Source organism: Aulonocara stuartgranti, assembly GCF_965226115.1.
Source record: "Aulonocara stuartgranti genome assembly, chromosome: 7".
Lineage (NCBI taxonomy): Eukaryota > Metazoa > Chordata > Actinopteri > Cichliformes > Cichlidae > Aulonocara > Aulonocara stuartgranti.
The window spans coordinates 34,853,047-34,875,086 of NC_138945.1; the positions used below are offsets into that span (position 1 = coordinate 34,853,047).

At 43.0% G+C, this 22,040-nt stretch overlaps 2 protein-coding genes across 2 annotated transcripts in view; one reads left to right on the top strand and one right to left on the bottom strand.

The window, feature by feature from the left end:
- npr2 (natriuretic peptide receptor 2) overlaps window positions 1-22,040 on the top strand; it is an 86,351-nt gene that overhangs the window by 12,920 nt on the left and 51,391 nt on the right. Inside the window, exons 2-7 of the mRNA XM_082542062.1 lie at window positions 1,159-1,334; window positions 10,140-10,253; window positions 10,466-10,601; window positions 11,977-12,071; window positions 16,142-16,277; window positions 18,469-18,553. Of these exons, the coding sequence (XP_082398188.1) occupies window positions 1,159-1,334; window positions 10,140-10,253; window positions 10,466-10,601; window positions 11,977-12,071; window positions 16,142-16,277; window positions 18,469-18,553 (742 nt within the window). The remainder of the gene's footprint in view (window positions 1-1,158; window positions 1,335-10,139; window positions 10,254-10,465; window positions 10,602-11,976; window positions 12,072-16,141; window positions 16,278-18,468; window positions 18,554-22,040) is intronic.
- The window catches only part of spag8 (sperm associated antigen 8), an 88,771-nt gene that overhangs the window by 1,727 nt on the left and 65,004 nt on the right, over window positions 1-22,040 (bottom strand). The gene's annotated exons all lie outside the window — the stretch shown is intronic.

Below are 22,040 nucleotides of genomic sequence, written 5' to 3' on the forward strand. Positions count from 1 at the left end.
TCAAGGGATGGTCCAGCGTTGTGTCTACATACTGTATAACAACTTACAAAGAATCCATTGTAAATTGTATATTTAGGCACTAACAGCCTGTACAAAATTTTCTTTAGGTGAATCTACTAAAAAAAAAGCCAAAGATAGGTTTTACAGACATAAGAAAAAAGCTGTTAGCTGAATACTTAGGGTATCTCAGAATGCCATCTAACATGTCCTTAAGAGATTTGAAAAAACTGGACCAGTGGAGGACACAAGATAAACTGTATCTGGAAGTCATGTGCTTACAACCCCCCCCCCAAAAAAAACAAAAACAAAAAAAACAAAAAACAAAACAGGAAAAAACCAGCAAAGACCTGATACATGACCTGAGATGACTGGCTCTTTAGCTGATCCTTCTACTGTTCACTGAAACTTCATCTGAATAATCTCAGTGTAAAAGTTGCTGTTTCTTAAGAATGGGAAACAGGGAAAAAAAGGTTTAGGTGTACCAAGTCTAAAGAACTGGACTAGCATCAGTGGCAGTCCAGTGCCTTTAAACTGCATTTCCATTTATGTTTGCAGATTTCTCAGAAATTGGTGCAATTATTTCACCATTTAAAATGTAAAGAAATGAGGGGTGGCCTTTGCTTGGTACCGTAGTTAAAGACAAAATCCGCCTTCTGCAATGCCGACAAAAAAGTTTAGCATGTTAGAACATTTATTTCCATAGTGCATAGAGCACAAGGTAAGTGAGAGATATGCTAACAGACAGTCTAAGTCAGGGGTGTCCAACTCCAGGCCTCAAGGGCCAGTGTCCGGCAGGTTTTAGATATCACCCTGGGTGATCACCTGGGATATCACACCTGAATCCAATGATTAGTTCATTACCAGGCCTCTGGAGAACTACAAGACATGTTGATGAGGTAATTTTGCCATTTAAATCAGCTGTGTTGGCTCAAGGACATGTCTAAAACCTGCAGGGCATCGGCCCTTGAGGTCTGGAGTTGGACACCCCTGATCTAAGTAATCTAAGTGGTGTTAAAAATGACATGATATGAGTGATCATTTATCTAACACCAGACCTGGATCTGCTAAAATATGATCTGAACCCAGCACAAGATGGACTTTTTTGGTATGTTTTTAAAAAAATTAAAAAGTGATTGGTTGATGCTTTTCTATTCACAGTCGTGTACATCTGTGGGCCCTTGGAGACGTTTATGACCATCATGGAACAGTTTCAGAATGATATCCAGGACCCAGAAAACTATGCTATCTTCTATCTGGATGTGTTTGCTGAGATCTTGGCAGATCGCAAACCGTGGCAGAAAGCTGACTGGGCTGATCCCATCAAGGTTTTTAAGGTAAAATGAACACATACCTTTTTATGCTTGGATTTATTAGATGCGGCAATCACTGTTTCATTTGCTTTGCTATTGGAAATCACACAAGACCGCCATTTGGCATGGGAAATGGTAATCTCGCTTAATTGAGTGGCATTACCATGTTTCAGTTACTGTGTCCATTGGGCTGAGTAAACTCAACATGGCTGTGGAAATTAAAAAGATGTGAAGCTTTTATGGTAATGACAGACATGTAGATGAAAGACTTGAATAAACTCTTACAAGCTGGTAAGATTGGTTCATCTTACAAAGTTGAACCAATTTGGTCTCTTCAGTCTCAGATGACACAAATTGTTACACTTTGACCACTTTAAAGAGGGAAATTCTTGACATTAATGAATCGGGGGATGTGTTTTTACAGGAGGCCTTTTAGCCCTATAAATGAGTGCACTGAGAAATAAGAAAGTAGTCACAAATGTGTCAGTTGACTAATTTATCCCCCTAAATGTCACACTGGCTCCCCCTAATTCTCTTAATGAAGCATTTTCAGTAGTTTTGAAGCAGAGTAGCCTTTGTAAAATAAATCTTGCATAATAAATGGTGGATTAATGTACAGCATATATTTGCCTAAATTCCCAATAATAAGGTAAAACATTAACTTTGAATAGCTGGAAAATGTTTTTGTAGAAGATTTAATAATGAAAGGAAGTGCTTGTTTTGCAATGTTGAAACCATGAACTGATAAACACTCTGTGTCTCTATCTGTTCATCTGAATCTGAACTTCTTCTAACCTTCTGAGCTGTAAAGCCACATTTTTGGATCTGATATTTTTCATCATGAAAGGTGTTAATTTGTCTGCATGCCGTAACAGGTCTCATTATCGCAATATGCTTCCTTCACAGCAATAATTGCTTGTGGAAGTTTGTGGTAGGTCTCCAGTAACTGTTGTAACATGAAAACCAAGCTGTAGAATTTCCAGATAAGAGCAAAAAAAAGAACTTGTTTTTTTGCGAAAAACTTGTTTTGGTGACTAGTGTATCAACAGAATGAAAGGTCAGTAAAGGTAAATATTTGCACTGAAACGTCTGGGTCAAAATTTGATTGCTAGACTAAAGGTCTCTCTCAGCACTTGTGCCTGCAGAGCAGTTTGTATTGAACCAATTTTCGAAGTCATTAAAGAAGTAACAACACACTCTATCAGGCTGTATTTGTAATTGCGCGACGAATTATAAGACCAATAGTGTTTTTATGTTTTTTCGAAACACATATTCTACACTGGAGAGGGTTTTGTCTAAGCAGCTGCTTTATTTTAAGACCTGCTTTTCACTGAATAAAGTGTGAATTAGTCACCAGAGTGAGGGATGAGTTGCTGACAAAGGTGTGAGGAGAGTAGTTCAGTTATGTTGGAGTCTAGGTTGAAAATGGGTGGATGGATGAAAAACAGGCCTTTTAAATTTTTGTTAGTTGCTTAATACAAATAAATAACTATGTATAATAAGCATACATGTATTTCATTATATTTGATGTTTAAGTTGGTACCTTGTTTTAAAACAGCGATAACCGTTTCTTGAATATTTTGCAAGTCTTTGTGTTTTGTTGGAGGTTGTTGAAGTAGCTCCCTTCTTGTTTAGTTGTTGGCTGTAACGTATTCTGAATACTTTTGATTACTTAATATATTATCATGCTGTTTACAACTACATGAATGTGATTTATTACTATTACTGAAGGTCCGCGGCTCCAAACCATAGTAAAGGGACCTCAGACTGATACGGTGGGTTTGTGTCGGGCTCGTAGCTGAAAACTAGCTTTACTTTGTTGTCTGGGTCAACTTTGCTAGCGAGAGACAGAGAGAGGATTTGAAAGGCTGCTCCAACGGAACTTATTGTTTCGGAGGAAAACACGAACACAGCATACAGTCGAGTCTTAATAGCTTACTTACAACTGGGCTTGTCAGGCATTCTTCTTGGCTGCAGTGGTTATTATTATATTTACATGCTTCCAGCTTCCGTTTCTGCTCGATGACAGCTCGTACTTTTCCACTCTCCTTTTTCTCCCTCCTCCCGCTCACAGACACATAACGGGTATGGCAGTCCATTCTCCCTGCAGCACGGACTACACTGCCCATGATGCTACATTCTTTAGGGCTATGCCTGTAGCATTCTGCCTATTAGCTTAGCACAACAACAACAACAAAAAGGCGCTCTCTCACCCAGGAAACATACAGTCGCAGAGGGAGCGCGTGTCACCCTGTAACCATGGCAACCGTAAGGCTGCCGCCTGGAACAACAGAACATAACTGTCAAACAAAACCCAAACAGGCCTGACCCGCGACAATATGAAACAGGAAAATACCGCCGTGTAATCCATTTATTCCAACAAAGTAACTGTATTCTAAATACCACCTTTTTAAACGGTAACTGTAACGGAATACAGTTACTCATATTTTGTATTTTAAATACTGTAGCGGGTCAGGGCTATTCGGGGTTCTGTTTGTGATGTTTTGTTTATGTTACCATAGTGATGGGTGACGCCCTCTGGCTGTGACAGTGTGTCCTTCCGGGGTCAGAGGGCGCCCTGTGTGTTGTTGTTGCTGTGCTGTTGCCGCGTGCTAGTTAGCTAGCGGCAGTGTTCTTCTGCAGATGTCAATAAACTGCTGTGCTCCCTGGCTAGCTCACGGGAAGCAAGACCAAACGATACCTCCATCTCCTCCTTGTCTGAGCTCGCCACATTGGTGTCAGAAGTGGGATAGCTCACCCTCGCCGTAATGGAGAGAGACATTCAGAGGCTGGAGCAAGCTGTCGAGGAGAACATTCCCCGCTTGGGAAACTGGCGATTGAAGAGAGAGGATGTGAGCGGCCATGTAAGTCCCCCGACGGGTCCCGATGGCGCGAGCGCGGCGCGAGCGCACCGCGGCGGCGACCCGTCGCGACAGATGCTAGGGCAGTGCTTCATGGGCTACCTCTGTTGACCCACACGCCGAGCCCCCAACTGCGAGCAGTCATGCCTACCACGCCAGTTAAGGTACCGAAATACAACGGGCTAACCCCGCTAGAGTCCTACCTCTAACAAGTGCGGCTGGCCGCCAGACATAGTGGCTGGAGCGAAGAGGAGACTGCTACGCACCTAGCGCTAGCATTAGAGGGAGATGCACTGCAGATACTCCTTGACCTAACCCCGGCAGAGCAGCATGAGCTCCAGGCCCTCACCGCGGCACTCGAGAGGCGATTCGGGCAGCGGCACTCCACTGATCAGAGCAGAGAGCAGCTGACCAACCGGAGCCGTCGACCGGGAGAGAGCCTGGGCACCTTTGCAGCAGACGTGTTGCTGTATGCTCGTCGTGGCTACCCGGAGTTTCCAGCAGCAGCCCGTGAGGAGCTTAGCCTGCATGCTTTTCTGCAAGGACTTTTCCCAGAGCGACTACGCCAACACGTCCGCCTGGCCATGCCTCAGACCCTCCGTGAGGCGCTCCTTGAGGCTGAAAGGGCCGAGCCGGTGCTCACCTCGCGACCTAACCAGCAGGCGTCCCCCCCCAAACTACCCCCAAATCAGAGGGGGTCGCCGAGATGTCCCAGCTGCAACCCTCGGTGCCCCGGAAGCGTCCTCGTTGACTGACCAACCGCTGCTACCGGTGCGATGAGCCTGGCCACGTGGCGCATGACTGCCCAGCACCATCTCCGAATACCAGAACTACGCAGCCTCAGGGAAACGAGGAGGGAGCGGTGTAGCGAGGGGACCACCGCTCCAGCTTCCTGCCCCCCTCCAAGGACAATGCACAGTGGTGGGCCGAGTTGGGCACCTCAAAGGACTCTACCTGAGCTGCTGTGTTGAGGACCAGCCATGCCAGGCCCTGGTGGACACGGGGTCTACCATTTTCCTGATACGACCTGGCGTGCTCCCTGAAACATCCGGGCCACTGGTGAAGGGTTGGTTGCCCACAGACACCCAGCTGATGACAGTGACGGGGGAGAAAACTGTTATGCGGGGGAAGAAACCGTTGCAGATCCGAGTGAAGGATCTAGAGCTGGTGCACGACTTCTGGCTCGCCGACATTCAAGACCAGTGCATCATTGGCCTGGATCTGCTGAGCCGCTGGGGGGCCTGCGTCGACACCGCGAAGCTGGCTATCACTCTTGGCGCAGAGACTTTTGCCCTCCAGCGCGGCCAAAAGCAGGGAGCGGGGACGGGCGTCGGGCAGCTGCCGCTCAGCAGATTTCGGATGCCGGTGGCTCCGGGTCATCTCCACTCGCCTCAGCCTCTCAACCCGACAAACCTCCTTCGACCGAGACCATCGAGGCTGTTGATGACCTTTGGCAGCAACAGCGTAGGCCTCAATGTCGACCAGCGCCAGCGGTTGAGGTGCCTCCTGGACGAGAATGTGGACATCTTTGCCGCCAGTCACAAAGACTGTAGGCAGACGAGTCTGGTCCAGCACACCATCGACACCGGCTCTGCTTAGCCCATCCGTCTGCGCCCACACCGGCTGCCCCTCTCCAAACGGCAGGTAGCGGAAGAGAAGAGCCGTGAGATGGCTGCGGCTGGGGTGATCGAGCCGTCCAATAGCCCATGGGCGGCACCTGTGGTTCTGGTGGGGAAGAAGGATTGGCAGCCCGAGGTTCCTCAATGCAGTCACCAAGAAGGACTCGTACCTGCTGCCGCGGATCGACGAGGCCCTAGATTACGTTACCGGCTCCAGTTGGTTCAGCTCCCTCGACCTACGCAGCAGTTACTGGCAGGTGGAGCTAGCCCCCGACGCAAGGCCTAAGACTGCATTCACCATTGGACAGGGGCTGTGGCAGTTGAGGGTCATGCCATTTGGGCTCTGCAATGCACCAGCGACGTTTGAGAGGCTGATGGAGAGGGTGCTCGTGGATATCCCTCGTAGCCGCTGCGTTGTGTACCTGGATGACCTGTTGGTGCACGGTGGCGACTTCGACAGTGCACTGTCTCACCTGAGCGAGGTCTTCAGTGCCATCCAACGAGCTGGGCTGCGGCTCAACCCCGTGAAATGCCGGCTGTTGGCGAGCAAGACCACGTTCTTGGGCCATGTGATCAGCGCTCGAGGTGTCGCCACTGACCCCGCAAAAGTGGCTGCGGTCTGGGACTGGCCGACTCCCTCAAACGTCCAAGAACTGCGGAGCTTTCTGGGCCTAGCCTCCTACTACCGTTGGTTCATCAAGGGGTTCGCGACGATGGCCAGCCCCCTCCACCGCCTGACTGACAAGGGACAGCTGTTTGGCTGGGGGGGATGCCTGTGCTGCATCTTTTGCATAGCTGAAGGAGGCCCTCACCAGAGCCCCAGTCCTGGCCTACCCCGACGCCCGGCAACCTTTCATTGTGGACACTGATGCTAGCAATGTAGGAGTCGGGGCGGTCCTTTCCCAGCAGGACGAGGCTGGAGAACGGGTGGTGGCGTACTTCAGTCGTGCCTTGGGGCGAGCCGAGAGGAACTACTGCGTGACCCGGCGGGAGCTGCTGGCCGTAGTGCTAGCGGTGCGGCACTTCCAGCCATATCTGCACAGCTTCCTCCTGCGCACTGACCATGTATCTCTGACTTGGCTCCTGAACTTCAAACACCCAGAGGGGCAGGTGGCCCGCTGGCTGGAGGTCCTTCAGGGTTATGACTTCGAGATCCAGCATCGGGCAGGTCGACAGCATGGCAACGCTGATGCCCTCTCCAGACGGCCCTGCGTAGCCGTCGAGTGCCGCTACTGCCTGCGACAGGAGGAGCAGGCCCAGGAGGTGCTGGGGGTGGCTACTGCTCAGGCCACAGCCAGCGGAGGGGGGTGGCTCCCATTGACAACGCAGCAGCTGAAGCGGGAGCAGGAGGCCGATGCGACGTTGGTTCAGGTGGGGGCCTGGCTGGAGGCGGCGCAACGCCCCGCCTGGATGGGGGTGTCGGGACAGGAGCCCGAGGTGAAGGCCTACTACTCCCAGCACAACAATCTGGAGACCCACGACGGCCTCCTGTACCGGAGATGGCGGGTCCCTGGTCAGGGCAGAGATCTCCTGCAGCTGTTGGTGCCTCGGTCGCTGCGGTCGCAGGTGCTTTAGCTGGTCCACGGCTCGGTGGGGGCAGGACACTATGGGAATGCCAAAACTCTCTGCCGCCTCAGGGGACGGTTCTACTGGCCTGGCTGTCGACCGGATGTGGAACTTCATGTGCACTGCTGGGACACCTGCACGGCACAGAAGGGCCCAACTCAACGCTCCACTGCCCCCCTTCAGCAGTACCTGGTGGGGGCCCCAATGGAAAGAGTGGGAGTGGACGTCCTAGGGCCTTTCCCTGTCATGGAGTCAGGGAACTGGTATGTGTTGGTGGCTATGGACTATTTCACGAAGTGGCCAGAGACCTACGCGGTGCCGGACCAGAGCGCAACGACGACGGCCGAGAAGCTGGTGGAGGAGATGTTCACCCGTTTTGGGGTCCCGGCTGAGCTCCACAGTGACCAGGGGCGTAACTTCGAATCGAAGGTCTTCGGGGAGATCTGCCGGCGACAGGGGGTGGAGAAGACGAGAACCACACTGCTCCACCCACAAAGCGATGGCTTGGTTGAGTGCTTCAACCGCACGCTGGCCACCCAGCTTGCCATTCTCACCAGCCGCCACCAGCGGGATTGGGACCGACATCTGCCCCTGGTCCTTTGGTCGTATCGGACTGCGGTGCAGGAGTCCAGCCAGTGCACACCTGCCGCTCTGATGTTTGGACGGGAGCTCCGGACGCCTGTGGATCTGGTGTTCGGGTCCCCCCCCCGAGCCGGAGATTGATGGTGGGCCAGAGATGGACTACTACAGGAGGCTGAGGGAGCGGCTGCAGGTGGTTCATGACTACACCCGCCAGGCCCAGGCCAGCTCCGGAGTACGACAGAAAAGAGCCTACGACACCAAGTGCCGAGGGGGGTTTTCATGCCTGGCGACAAGGTTTGGGTGTACTGCCCGGTTCGCAAGAGAGGAGTGTCCCCCAAACTCTGCAGTCACTGGCAAGGGCCGGCGGAGGTCGTGGAGCGGCTAACAGAAGTGGTGTACCGTATCCGCATGCTGGGCCCGGGGCGCATGGTGGTGTTGCACCGGGACAGGCTCTCACCGTACCGACCGCTCGCTCCGGCGGACGCCGGGGCAGGGGATGATGGTGGCACCCCATGTTCTGACCCGAGTGACTTTTCCCCCGCCGGTCGAGACTGGCTGGTGCACCAAAAGAAGGCACCTGGACATTTGCAGGACTTTGTGTGGGGTAATGGGGTCGTCGGGGACGACTGACCCCTTAGGTGGGGGCTATGTAGCGGGTCAGGGCTGTTCGGGGCTCTGTTTGTGATGTTTTGTTTATGTTACCATAGTGACGGGTGACGCCCTCTGGCTGCGACGGTGTGTCCTTCCGGGGTCAGAGGGCGCCCTGTGTGTTGTTGTTGCTGTGCTGTTGCCGCGCTGAGCAGTTAGCTAGCGGCAGTGTTCTTCTGCAGATGTCAATAAACGGCTGTGCTCCCTGGCTAGCTCACAGGAAGCAAGACCAAACGATACCTCCGTCTCCTCCTTGTCTGAGCTCGCCACAATACGTAACGGCGGTACATGTATTCCGTTACTCCCCAACACTGGCGGTAACACTCAAACAGTTTATTTTGTTACTTGCATCATTGAAACACAAGCTAAGTGTGTCTTTGTGACACTCATTTTGGGCTTCATTTATTACCATGAATATACTGTTTTCACAGGACTCTATGAATGCTAACTGTAACTAAGTACACACCACCAAACACTTATCTTGTTGACTTAATCTCTTGCTTAGATTGTGGGGGAGATATTCTAAGATCTTAAGATCCGATCAAAGCATTTCAGCCATGTTGAAGTCTGGGTCGTTGCAACACCTTCAGTCATTCAGCCATTCTGTTGTGAACCTACTGCTGACGTGCTTGAGATTATTGTCATGTTGCATATCTCAGTCTGTGCCAAGCTTTAGCTGTCAGACAGATGTCCTCATATTTGACTCTAGAATCCTTTGATATACAGAAGAATTCAAAGTCGACTCAATGACTGCGAGAGGATCAGGTCCTGTGGCCACAAACAAGCCCAAACAACCACCACTGTGTTAACTGTCACCAAATCTGATGCTGTGCATTATGGCCAAACATCTCCACTTTGGTCTCATCACTATTCAAGAACTCATGTTGTTTGTTAAGATGCAACCTAAGCTGGATTTGTTCAGTGTTTCACTAATATTTCTCTTAACAACTTTAACGGCATTTCTTTTTGTATTATCACAGACTGCATGTTTAGGTGGTTACACATTAGGTAACTCGGGGTATTACACAGCCAAGCTGTTTTAATTTACATTTAGTATGTGTTTCTTTCTAATTTACTATGATAGAATTGCTACAGCCAGGGAATGAACAGCTGAATATTGAGCTAGATTGAGTCAACTAGGACTTTAAGTGTTCTAAAAGAGGGTCTTCGTGTCTCATTTCAGATATATACTATGGACCTACTTGGTTAGTGCATTCATTGTGGAAGGATGATGTTGTCTCCGATTAAGCACATCAAATTGTGCGCGTAGCAGAAGTGATGATTGACACATTTGATCGTGATTGTTATGGTCACTGTGCTTTTTTTTTTTTTTTTTTTTTTTTTTTTTTTGCAAAAATGTATTAACTTCTTGTAACCCAGCACATATGTAATGCTACAGTTTTTCACAGTGAAGATGACTTCAAACAATGGCAAAACACATCTAAAACATTTTGATCATCCTAAGCACACCATCAATGCTCTTGATATTTTAATACATCTCTCATATCTATCTTCACTCTTTGTTAACATTTCCGTCTTTGTGCTTCCTCTAGTCTGTTTTCGTCATAACGTACCGGCCTCCTGATAATCCAGAATACAAAGACTTTCAGAAGAAACTCCATGCCAGAGCTCAGAGGGATTTTGGTGTGCACTTGGAGCCGTCGTTGGTAAGTTATCACCTTTAACATATTTGTGAGTTCTGATTAGAATCGTAACCTGCTTAATGTTTTTTTTTTCTTCAGATATTCTGTGCAGAAAAAAATTGATTTGCCCTGTGTCATTGTCAGCACTTAATGATAAATGATGTTTATTGTATTATTGAATGTTTAAAAGGGCCCAGTGTAATATCCACATGCTGCTGTTTGGTCTCTTCTTGCAGATGGACTACATCGCTGGCAGCTTCTATGATGGTTTTGTACTATATGCAATGGCCTTACAGGAGACACTGGCAGAGGGGGGAGCCCAGAATGACGGCATTAACATCACAATGAGGACACAAAACCGCCAGTTCTGGGGTGAGTAGATTTCTGTAAATTTGTAACAACAAGTCTTTCAGAGGTTTCAGAAACTAAAAGACAGCGACAGTGAGCCTTTCTGTCGCTGTTTGATCTTGCATCTATCGCTGAATGTTCATGCATGAGACCTAATGCAAAGTATGGATTTAGGTCTCCACCACCACTTTAAACACTGCCATTCATTTCACTCTAAAGCCGTTACTGCACTTCAGATAACAGGGAACAGTACTCGCTGCGAGGCCAAGTGACCAGCTGCACATTATCATAAAGCACCGTTGAACCCAGAATGCGATTAAAATGTGCCCTTTCAACAGCATAATTACAGCATAATTGAACCGTTATCACACAACACTCCTGCTAATAGCCATTTGATGCTTGATGTGCCCGCTCACACACTTCCTTGTTTACTTTATCAGCTGCCAGATCTGCACTCATATCAAATGGAAATAAGCAGAACAATAACAGCGTTTTTGGGGTCCAAACATTCGATGAAAGCTCTCATCTTTCTCCTCTTGTTGGTTTTTTTGTTTTAGTTTATGTGCAGGCACTCAAACGGTGCTTCAGTTGTGTTGCAATTCTCCGTTTTTTTTATTAGGACTATTCATGTGTGGTAGATTTTCCAGCAAAATCTTAAAAAACTCAGTGTCCTTGTTTCCAGATATTTGAACCCTTATGAAAAAAATCATTATTATAATATCCATAATAATAACTTTATCCAAACAGTGAAGCACTTTATAAAAGTGCTATGCAAAAAAAGTCCCATATTAGGTTAAAGAACATTAAAGATTAAGGAAATGCTAACCTATAGAAATTTGTTTTCAACAGTCGTTTAAAAGAAACAAGATGATTAGCTGGCAAAGTCCACATTTTTCTGTTGTGGGGCTAGTTGATGTACCAGAGACCCAGCTTTGAATCCTCGATGTCACAGTTTCATTTCTGTTACTTTTATTTCATACATCATTGATTTAAAACATTTTGAATTTGGACCATTTCAAGCTATCAGTGGTGCCTCTGTGGTTCAACAAATGCACTTCTTTTGTTTAGAGGTTACACAAAAGGCTTTTGGTCAGGAGAATACTCAGCGTAAAAGCTGCAAATGGAGTTCCCGTCATGCAATTATTATATTAAACACAAGTCACGGTTACGGTTAGGATTTTCACACTTGTTGTGCACTTTTCAGCAAAGGATTTATTGCTGTTAGTCTGACTGTTGCTTATGCTATTTCCTAGTTATAAACAATTTAGAGAAAGTGTTGTCTATGAGCATTTGAAAGAAAAATATGAAAACTCCTGTGTGCATGGTTGGCTTGTTTTAAAACACCACAGATCGCGATCCACTGTCAAATCTTTAATGTGGCCGTTCTTCGTGTTTTCAGGTGTGACCGGACTTGTTTCCACAGATGAAAAAAATGCCAGAAATATTGACGTTGACCTGTGGGCGATGACCAACCAGGAGACAGGGGAGTACGGGGTAAGTCATGGTTTTATAGTTTCATTGAGGGTTTTGAAAGATATTTTAGCTGCTCATGAAGATGTTAATCTGTGACAACACCTTATTGGATTTTACTGTGATAAGCCCTCAAGGCTTGGTGAAGACTCGGACTAAATTTGTGCATTTTGCACAGTAGGGAGATTTAAAGATTTAAAGATATAGGAAGTGCTTTCCAACATATGGCACGTCTATGACAGAAACACCTAGAGGCACACAGAGTATCAGAGCTGCCACAGTTATCAGTGGGATTTGGCACAGTTTTATTAGGAATTAACTGGGCTGACGATGAGTGTTTAATACGTTTCACTACCAAACAATCATTTTCTCACAAACACATTTCATCCATAAACTTTTATTTCTCAGTTAAACCAGTTTTTGGCACAGTGTAGTGAGCAAAGACTTATGATGCATACCAACTGGTGTGGAGAGACATTTGTTGCATGTTCTTCCCCAGCTCTCGCTACCCTCATTTCTTCATATCGCTATGCAGTTGGCTTGCTAGTGAAGGCAAAAAACACACTCCAAACTTGGAAACTCCAAACTATTAAAACTTGTGTCATCAGCTGGTGCCCTAGCCATGTTTACTTTCTAGCAAATGGAAAAAAGTAAAAGGTAGGGAAAATAGAGGATTTAATAGGGTGTGCACAGATTTGTCTTCTTCTGGTGCTGAAAAAGTCGAGATTAAACTTAAACTGTCCTAATTCTTTTAAGGCTTCTATATTTAATTTATTATCAAAGTGGTTTACTTTTTTTATTAGATAAAAGAAAAAAACACAGGTAGCAAAGCGTTATAGCTTCTTCAAAGTATTTTTAATCCTTTACATCATCATTTTAGTTGTATAATTTCATAAAAGATGATATTATTGTAACGAAAATACAGCTTTAGTACTGAATTATTATAAATAGTGTCATTTGGAGTCATCACATGACAAAAGTTCTTAATTGTACTTTTCATTTGAACTTTTTAATTCAAAAATGTTTTTGTTGATATACTAAGGTTACCATCTCTTTCTCTAGATAGATAGATTTGCTGAATATACATATTATGGCTGGGACTGAACTAATAATACCAAAGAGAGTGCTTTCAGATTCTTTTAAATAAACCTTGTCGTTCTTTCTACTGCAGTGTTTTTGCATGCAGCAAGCTTCACTGTGGTTAATATGGTGATTAATTTTTATTGGCTTATCCCTTAAATAAACTGCCTGGGAGAAGAGTCACAAGCAGTTTAGTGCAGAAATACTGTAGTGAATGCAAAACAAATTCATATTTTATTTAATATTCAAAGTTTATACGTTTGCCTCATACAAAATAGTCCCATTACTGAACACTTTTGATTTACACTTCTGAGGTTTCAACAAAAAATGAGATGTTGACACCAAATTATAAACAAATTGCAGACAGCGAGAGACTAATTTACTGAATGTGTCGCTAATTACTGTACATTTTCCCCAAAATTCTTCTCAGCATTATGTGCAGTTTTAAACCACAGCCTTTCCTCATGTTTGGCTTTAGACGCAGTGAAATAAAATGTTTGACATCATGCACGGAAAGTGGTCTGTTTGTTAGATATTCTGGGGTCTTGACCTCTCTAATGATAAGATGCATAAAACCTCAGTTCCCCCAAACAGTCCGATGAAAATATTTTTGTATGTTGTGCTCTGCAAACACCGCTGTGAACGGTTCCAGTGTGTTTTTTTTTTTCCTCCCTGAGGGCAGAATAAGTGGGTTAGCTACACATGACTTCAATTAGAATTTCACAGTGGTCCTGAGAGGCTGTCAGTGTGACTTCCTGGTCTCATTTATCCCTGGGTTGTAATTGGTGGATTCATATTGACCAGCAGGCTAATGAAAACATCACATGAGCAGTTTTAGGTTTCAACCTTAACAATATAAAAATCTATGTTCATCTTTGCACAAGGGGAAAAATCCCTTTAAGAAAATAAGAAACAGATTTTTGTAACTGAATTGAACATAGCTAGAAGTTTTTTGTTGATACATATATGAACAAAAGGTATTCTCCTCATCTTTGATTCAGTTGTTTTCAGTTGCATTGTCACAGGTGTATAAAATTAAGCACTTAGCCATGTCAAGCGTTAAAGAGAATATTGTGTAAATCCATCAACCCTCCGCTAGCTCAATAATTGCAACATCAGCACAAAAGCTGAGCGCTTGGAGCGTCTCGGCATGGGTTCCCAAGGGTTAGCAACTCCTGTAGGTGCATTGTGTAGGTGGTCCAATGATTTTGTCTATATATTGTATCAGTGGATTATGGGAAACGGAATATTAACTAATATTTATTTTCCACTGAACAGAAACTCTCGTATAAACAAAATTTGTTTGTGGAAGTGTTCTTGTAACGTCCTCTGTTGCTTAATGTTTGAAGATATGTAATATTAACATAAAAACATAAGCTACACTGGATTTATGTGTTAGATTTATTTAAGAAAAAAGTAACATTAGCATGACTTTGGCGTAATCAAATGAAGTATTTCCATTTTATTAAGGTACTCCAAATGCATATGTATGGTAGACAGTATATCATGTAATAGATGGCATTGTTACCCACTGGTTTGTGGACTTCAGGTTTGAGCTATGAATTGAGACTTTTGCCCATCACCATGCTTATATGGCATTCAACTTGCCAATCACAAGGTAGCCAAAACATGTCCAAACTCATCATTTTTTATAATCTAAATAAGAGCACAGATTCCAAAATAAACATCTTCCTGTGTCGAGGATCACGTGGAACTAGCAATTGAAACTTACCAGAGAAGAGTTGGAGTACAACAGATGCTGCTCATGGAGCTGTCAAAATAAAGCTCTCTCCCTCGCGCACAAGCCTTTCAGGATGGTCGCTGCTTGTGTGGATGTTGATCCTACAGTTCTGTATTTTCTCTTGAACGTTTCATTAATTCCTTTAATCATTACATTGCATGGCATGCAATGATTACCTATGTTATACCAGGTTAGGGGGTTAGTGACGCAAAACATATGTTGATTATGTTGATAGGTTTGCTGATATTTTGATTCAGAGACAGGACAATCACATAATCTTAAATAAATACCTTTGTACAATTGTGATTGCAGGAAAGTAATTTAAATGAAGGTAATACGATAATTAAGTTAAAACTGAGGTAATAAAGACTCTTTGAAAACCTTATCTGTTATATGACTTGAGGGAAAACATGCAAGCAGCTCTTCTTGTAATATCAACTCAGTTGGCTCTTTTCATTTTTACCTTTTTTTTGCTCATTTCTGGTATAAAATAAAATAACAGCATTGTCACCTTGACAAGTTTCAGAAGCACCACTGGAGAGGAACAAAGGTACCTGGTTCCCTGTCTTTATGCTTTTCAAGGCTAGTCGCCTACGAACTTTGTAGCTTCAGGTCTCACTATATTTATCCTCTTTAAAAACTTATATTTAGCAAGTATGCTTGCCAGGTTAAACATTACCAACTCCTCAGGCATGGTGGTAACATGCAGCCTGTGGAGGGTTGATACTATTTTGCAGCCAATGGTTATTATGTTTTCAATCATATCTAACTATCAACATATCCATCCATGCACAAAGTATTGGTGTGATAACAATTGTGTTTTGTGCAAATTTTTTTTCCTGAACTAAATAAAAGTGAACACTAAGTATAAGACAAACATAAAAATAGTCCCAATCGTGAGCTGAACTCCAGTTTCCTGGTCGACAGTTGTGTTGCAATTGTGACTGCCAGAGGTCACTGATTGACCTCTAGGCCTATGTGATTCTAGCTTTAGTAATCAATTTTCTATCGACCTCCAGGAACCACTTGCCAGTTTGGGGAAGACACACTTTTCCCTCAGAACTGGTGATTACCAGATGGTTGTAGACCAGTCTCTGGCCTGTATTCACCTGACTCATCATTGTCACTATGATTATCACATTTGTTTTAATATTAGTCCAAAGTATTGGACTAATTAAAATTTAAATCCACCACTTTGAGGCTAAAGAGAAGAAACATTTGGTGCTGTATCTGAGCATATTTAAATTAAGACTTTTTCCCTCTGTATTTGCAGGTTGTTGCATATTACAATGGAACCACCAAAGACATCATTTGGTCCCAGACAGAGAAGATCCACTGGCCCAGTGGTGGCCCACCACTGGACAACCCCCCCTGCGTCTTTTCGACTGATGACCCCTCCTGTAATGATGGTATGACCCGTCATAATGTAATAAGACACTTACCCCTTTCTACCTACCTACAGGTGATTATACCTGTCACAAACGAGCAGCACAAGGCTTTCTAATGGACACTAATTTCATGACAAGAATTATAAAAAGTTCACACACAGTATAATAGCTTAATAGCATATTTTTTTCATGACCTTGGTTAGAATGGAATTGATAATCAGGTGGATATTACAGGGCACTAATGCGCTGTTCCTATTTTAAATAAAGCTACCGTGATAAATGCCTTGTTTTTCTTCAGTTCCTTCCCAGCTCTTTGTGTCTATAAAGTAAATGGGTGAAGTGGAGCATTTACTTGAGTGACAGGCGGTGAAATATGAGCGCAGGAAGTTGTCTTTGTTGAGCAGTGACACTTTTTGGGGGTTTTTTTCTATCAGGGATGATAAACAGAGAAGGAAAACCACACTGCAATTAAAATGTATTGTGGTGTGAAGACAGGATAATGAATGGAGGCTCACTTTCAACACCAATGATGATGAATGCTGAGAAATTTGGAGAAGCATATCAACACTTAAGAGTTTCACAACTTCAGCTTGGAGTGAATTAGATAATTGAGATGATTATAAGCGTTTGAAGCCTGTCATTAATTGGCCAGAGAAAACAGAGTACAATCACAAGTTTGATAATTGCAGTATTCTGACACACATCAGAAAACGAAACAAATAAAAAGTAACCAGACTGCTCATGGGTTTTGTTTTTTCTCTGTTGAACTGTTGGGGTGGACTTTAATTAAGTTTAAAAAATGCAAAGCGAGAACAACAGTGACATTACAAGCTGTGCTTCATGGCGTGGTGTTGTTTTCATGGAGAAATCGTCAGATTTGGAACCCGTTCCCACTGCCCTTATAAGCAAGTCTTGCCTGGGATACTGAAGCATAAATTGTTTGGTTTTTTTTGCATAAAGCTGAGAATTTACATGTGGTGGTTGGTTGGAGCAATGGGTGACCAGTGCGCATTTTACAAGAAGAAATAGCAAAGATCCTTAGAAGAGCAATGTCATCTCTACTACTCCTGTTAGGATCAGGGCTGCAGGTATAAATTATATTTGTAATCAAGTATTCAATTTTATTAATTAATTGTATTAATTAATTGAGTAATCGGATAATAGAAATACTTCAGTCTTATTAATGAGCAATAGTAGTTATTCAAAAGAGACAAAACAGAGGCCTTTTAAAACGAATGTATTATTTGTTTTTATTTTAGAAATTGCAATACATACGGGGTAATGTGTGAGGAATGAAAGGATGCCACATTGTTTGATGGAAATGAAAATGATCAACCTACAGAGAGCTGAATTAAAAAACACACCCAAGTAAAAGTGAAAAAAAAAATGGTATGTGGTCTGCATGCCTGACCATGAGCCCAGGAACCGTGAACCAATGTAGGGGCTGACAATGAGTCTGAGGATTTCCTCCTGATATGCTGAACCCTGGCTTTTGTCTGTGTGTCCCTCCATGGATAAGCCTCCCAGACCATCACTGACCCAGTGCCAAACCGGTCATGCAGCTCTTGTAGCTCGGCAGTGTTCATCTTGTTCCTGTTGCACAAATGAGCAGATATCAGTCCTGCTGATGGGTTAACTACCTTCTACAGGCCCATCCAGCTCTAATAAAGTAACTGCCCGTCTCCTGGAATCTCCTCCAGGCTCTTCAGACTGTGCTGGAAGACTCGCGAAACTTCTGGTAATGGCACGTATTAATGTGCGAACCTAGAGGAGTTGGACTGCCTGTGCAACTTCTGCAGAGTCCAGGTATCTCCTTGTGCTACCCATAGTGGAACTGACCCTAGCCAAATGCAAAACTAGTGAAAAAACAGTCAGACAAGATGAAGATTATTGTTTTGGGGGTTGTCTCCTTGTTGCCCCTCTAGTGCACCTGTTGTTAATTTCAGTAACAACAGAGAAGCTGAAACTGAATAAAACCCGCCGCTGCTACTTTACTGACCGACTTCCAGCAGGTGTTATTAATCGTTGTTAGGTTTTAATTGTGCGTTGGGAGTGTGGCTGTGTGTTTGTGGGGTGACAGATTTCTAAAGCACCACAGCTGTACTTCAGGAAGTCACATCTGTGCGTTTTTCCTTTATTTTCAAAGATATGATTGTGGACATCTGCTGAACATATGAGAGTGTGAATTCCTTGTTTTTCCTCCTGTTTTCAGGTCATCTGCCAGTTCTGGGTATTGTAGCTGTGGGTTCTGGCTTAGCTCTCATCATTTTTGGGATCTCCAGTTTCCTCATTTACAGGTGAGTTTGATCGCATCAAGCTGACGCTTCCTCTCTGTGGTGCTTTTAGCTCAAACAGCAGAAATGTGGACAAAAAGAAAAAAAAAGATTGAGAGAAAGAGCAAGAGGCAGGCTCGTGTTTGAAGCAGGATTTATGGATTGTGCTGCTTTAGGTGGTAGTTTGGTATTTACGCACTGTTGCTACAGCAACTGCTCAGCAGGTGACGGCATTAAAGCGGTGGTGAAGTGTGTTTAAGCTGCCAAGTGAGCTCATATACTGGCTCGAAACAACGCTTACTGCCACTCTCACTTAATGATCATTAGTGTGTTTGTTAAGTTTATTTTCTTTGCGCTGAAGTCAGGAAAAATGCCGCTTATTTTAATAATTCACACACTGGTGATGTCAAGTGGAAAACATCACTTGAGCTGATTATTGTGCCTCTCTCAAAGGATTACAAGTGGATTATAAAAGCCCTGCAAAATAATATTCAAAAGAAGCAAAAATAAGCCAGAATTCTTTTATGTACAGCACCACGAAAGCCTAAATTAATATTTCATGTTGTTTACAATATAAATAAATAAAATTGGCAGGACTGACACTGAGAAATGTTTTATGTTTTTTCAATCCCCTCAGGGACCTCGATATTAAAAACTACTGCCTTTAAACAGTACTTCCAAGGTGTACAAGGACAGATTGGCACAATTATTAGAATTATTTAAAGAACTGAATTAACCTGAACAAGTTTGAGAATAAAAATCAACAGCTGACTGAAAGAAACAGACGAGCAGAACAGAAGCCAAAAGAAATACATAAATAAAGAAAACAGTGCTGAAAAAAATACAAATAAGTAAATGGTTGAACGCTATGTAAAATTGTGACTAAATGTTGGAACTGTTAGTATAAAGTGATAATATTTTTAAAGTTATTAACTAATACTGGGCTATGGATAAATGAATTAAATTTTTATAGAACTTTATGGATTAATATGAAATACAGATAAATGGTTAACTTTGTAAAGAAATTATATGAAAACACTTGAATTTAACAGAAGTAAAAGCCCACAGTTGAGTAAAACTATAGCTACTTTTGTAGTGACTGACAATTACAGGAGGTAGCTAAAAACATGGCTAACAGAATTATTAGCTAATAGTATGGCTAAACCAATGAAATAGCTTAATAAAATAGATATAGTTTAAATTGAAATGTTAGCTTACTGTTCAAAATAAATTATTAGCAAACCTAATGAATTTAGGATTGAAATAGTAGCTAGCTAAAGTTATTTTTGCTAAAAGAAAGGTCAAACTGTTAACTAAAAATATAGATTAGCACTTGAAAGATCGCTAAACGATATGTAAACGTTTATCTCTGACAGCACAAGTTATATTGTTAAATAAACATAAACTGTAATAGGAATTAATAGCTGCTAAATGGAGAAGTAGCTAAAAGCAGTCGATGAACTGTTAATGTAGTAATTTTACACAGTTAGTTGTTTGTCACATGAACATGAAAGCTGTCTGGGGGTAGAGAAAAGTGTTTTGAGTACATCTGTGGAGTAGATGAGAAAAAATGATAAGAAGCACTGGTATAGAAAGCATATTCACTAAATGTTTTTAGAAGCAAAAGACAAAAAGAAATCCTAGAGACTGTGCACCCTATATAGATGCTACTGCAGTTTGAAGTTAAAAATAAACAGAACATTATGCGATTAGCTGTTTAAATAAGCGTCAGTGTTTAATTGTTACTGCTGCCCCTGAGCACTTTCTTTTAGTTGTATATTTAAGGGAAAAAGTAATTGCCTGCTGCTTTTCTGATGGTTCTAACTTTGTGCTCGGCATTCAGCTGTGTAAACAATTCAAATGAAATTGTTGCTCTGTCCCAAGTGGCACAGTCTACATGGTTTATGTTGTAACATTAAGCCTCATTTAATTACTCAAGAAGTAAATCATGCATGCCCCGAGAAATAAAGTGACTGGAAAGATTTCCATAGGCTGGTTAATATCATGGGTGTTATCTGCATGTAATGAAAGAAAATTCTTCTGCTCTTCCCTCTTTGCTCACATCTTCAGAGGTGTCTTTACTTAGGCAGTTAAGGATATTCTCCCTGATAAATGCACTGATTTTATGGAGGATTAACAAATCAAACTAATAAATCACACCGGTAATCTGATCCGTTTTCTAATACTGACTATTAACACAAACAAGTGTTAATCACCAGCCAATCAGAATGGATTTTGATCAGACGAATGGTGGAAGAAAGACGGAGGAGCGGCTGTCTGCCTGAGGTAAATCCACTAAACCTGAATCTGAGTTGATCATGCCCATTAATTATTAATGTGCAGATAATTAGATGCAGAGCCTACACTCATTTCTGAATAAAATTAACTTGATCGTCTCTGTTTTTTCCAGCGCCCAAATCCACAAACACACTGTGATTTCCCAACTAGCTAACTAGTTTTCCTGGATTCTTGGATGGTAAGTTTCTTTTCTTGGATTTAGGGACAACAAATATCTATTTCTGTGATGGGAAACTTTGTGATGTATTTTTGTTCCTGACCTACAGTTTTGAACTTTGTGCTCTCAAACTATATTAAGACTCAATCTCTGTACATAAATGACAGTGTTATATCTGGAGCCCTGGTTAATAAGTTATCCTTTTTTAAAGCACACCATGACTTGGAGCTTATTCATCGTTGGCTCTGTCTCATATAAAGCTAACAGATGACTTCCTGTTTTTGCAGACACTACTGGGGCTTTGCTGATGGACAGAGAGGCGGACAGCAGAGTTGTTTGTGGCCATTTTAAAGACCAACCACCTGCAGAGGGGCCTCCATTTTGCTTTTAGTGCTTGACCTACAGAAACACCACTAAAATGTTAAAAACATTTTGGAGTTTATGCCACTATCAGTAGCTATTGAGAAGTGATTTACCCAGTGAGAAATTAGTATTTAATTTTTTATATTTTTAATAAGAAGATATATATATAAAAAGAAAAAATATAATTTTAAAAGATGATATATATTTACTGCTGCTTACATCTTTATTTTTAATACATTTAACTATTTTTTTTTAATATCCTAATTTGGGGGTGGATCTAAATCTAGTTCACAGGGCAGAAAATGTTGAATAAAATTAATTTGTTTTAAGAAATCTTTTGGCAATAGATCTCTGTTCTGACATGTACATAGACGTAAACTGATGTCTATGCAGTTTAATAAAAAGAGACTTGTATATTGAATGATATGTTTCTTTGTATTGCTTTTTGATGAAATCCATGCAGCAAACCAAATTCAGCCTTCAATTTAATTTTGTCCCCGCACAAGACAGTAAAACATGATCTATAACATCTAAGGCTCAGAAATCAGACCAGCTTACTTGTTAATGGCTCAGATGTAGATATATAACTTTGCCACATTTTTCTCTCAAACTTCACCCTGGAGTGCCTTAGATTTAAACAGCTGTGCTGTCAGCTGCTCGCCGTTGATTTTGGAGGCTGCTGTGCAGCAGCAG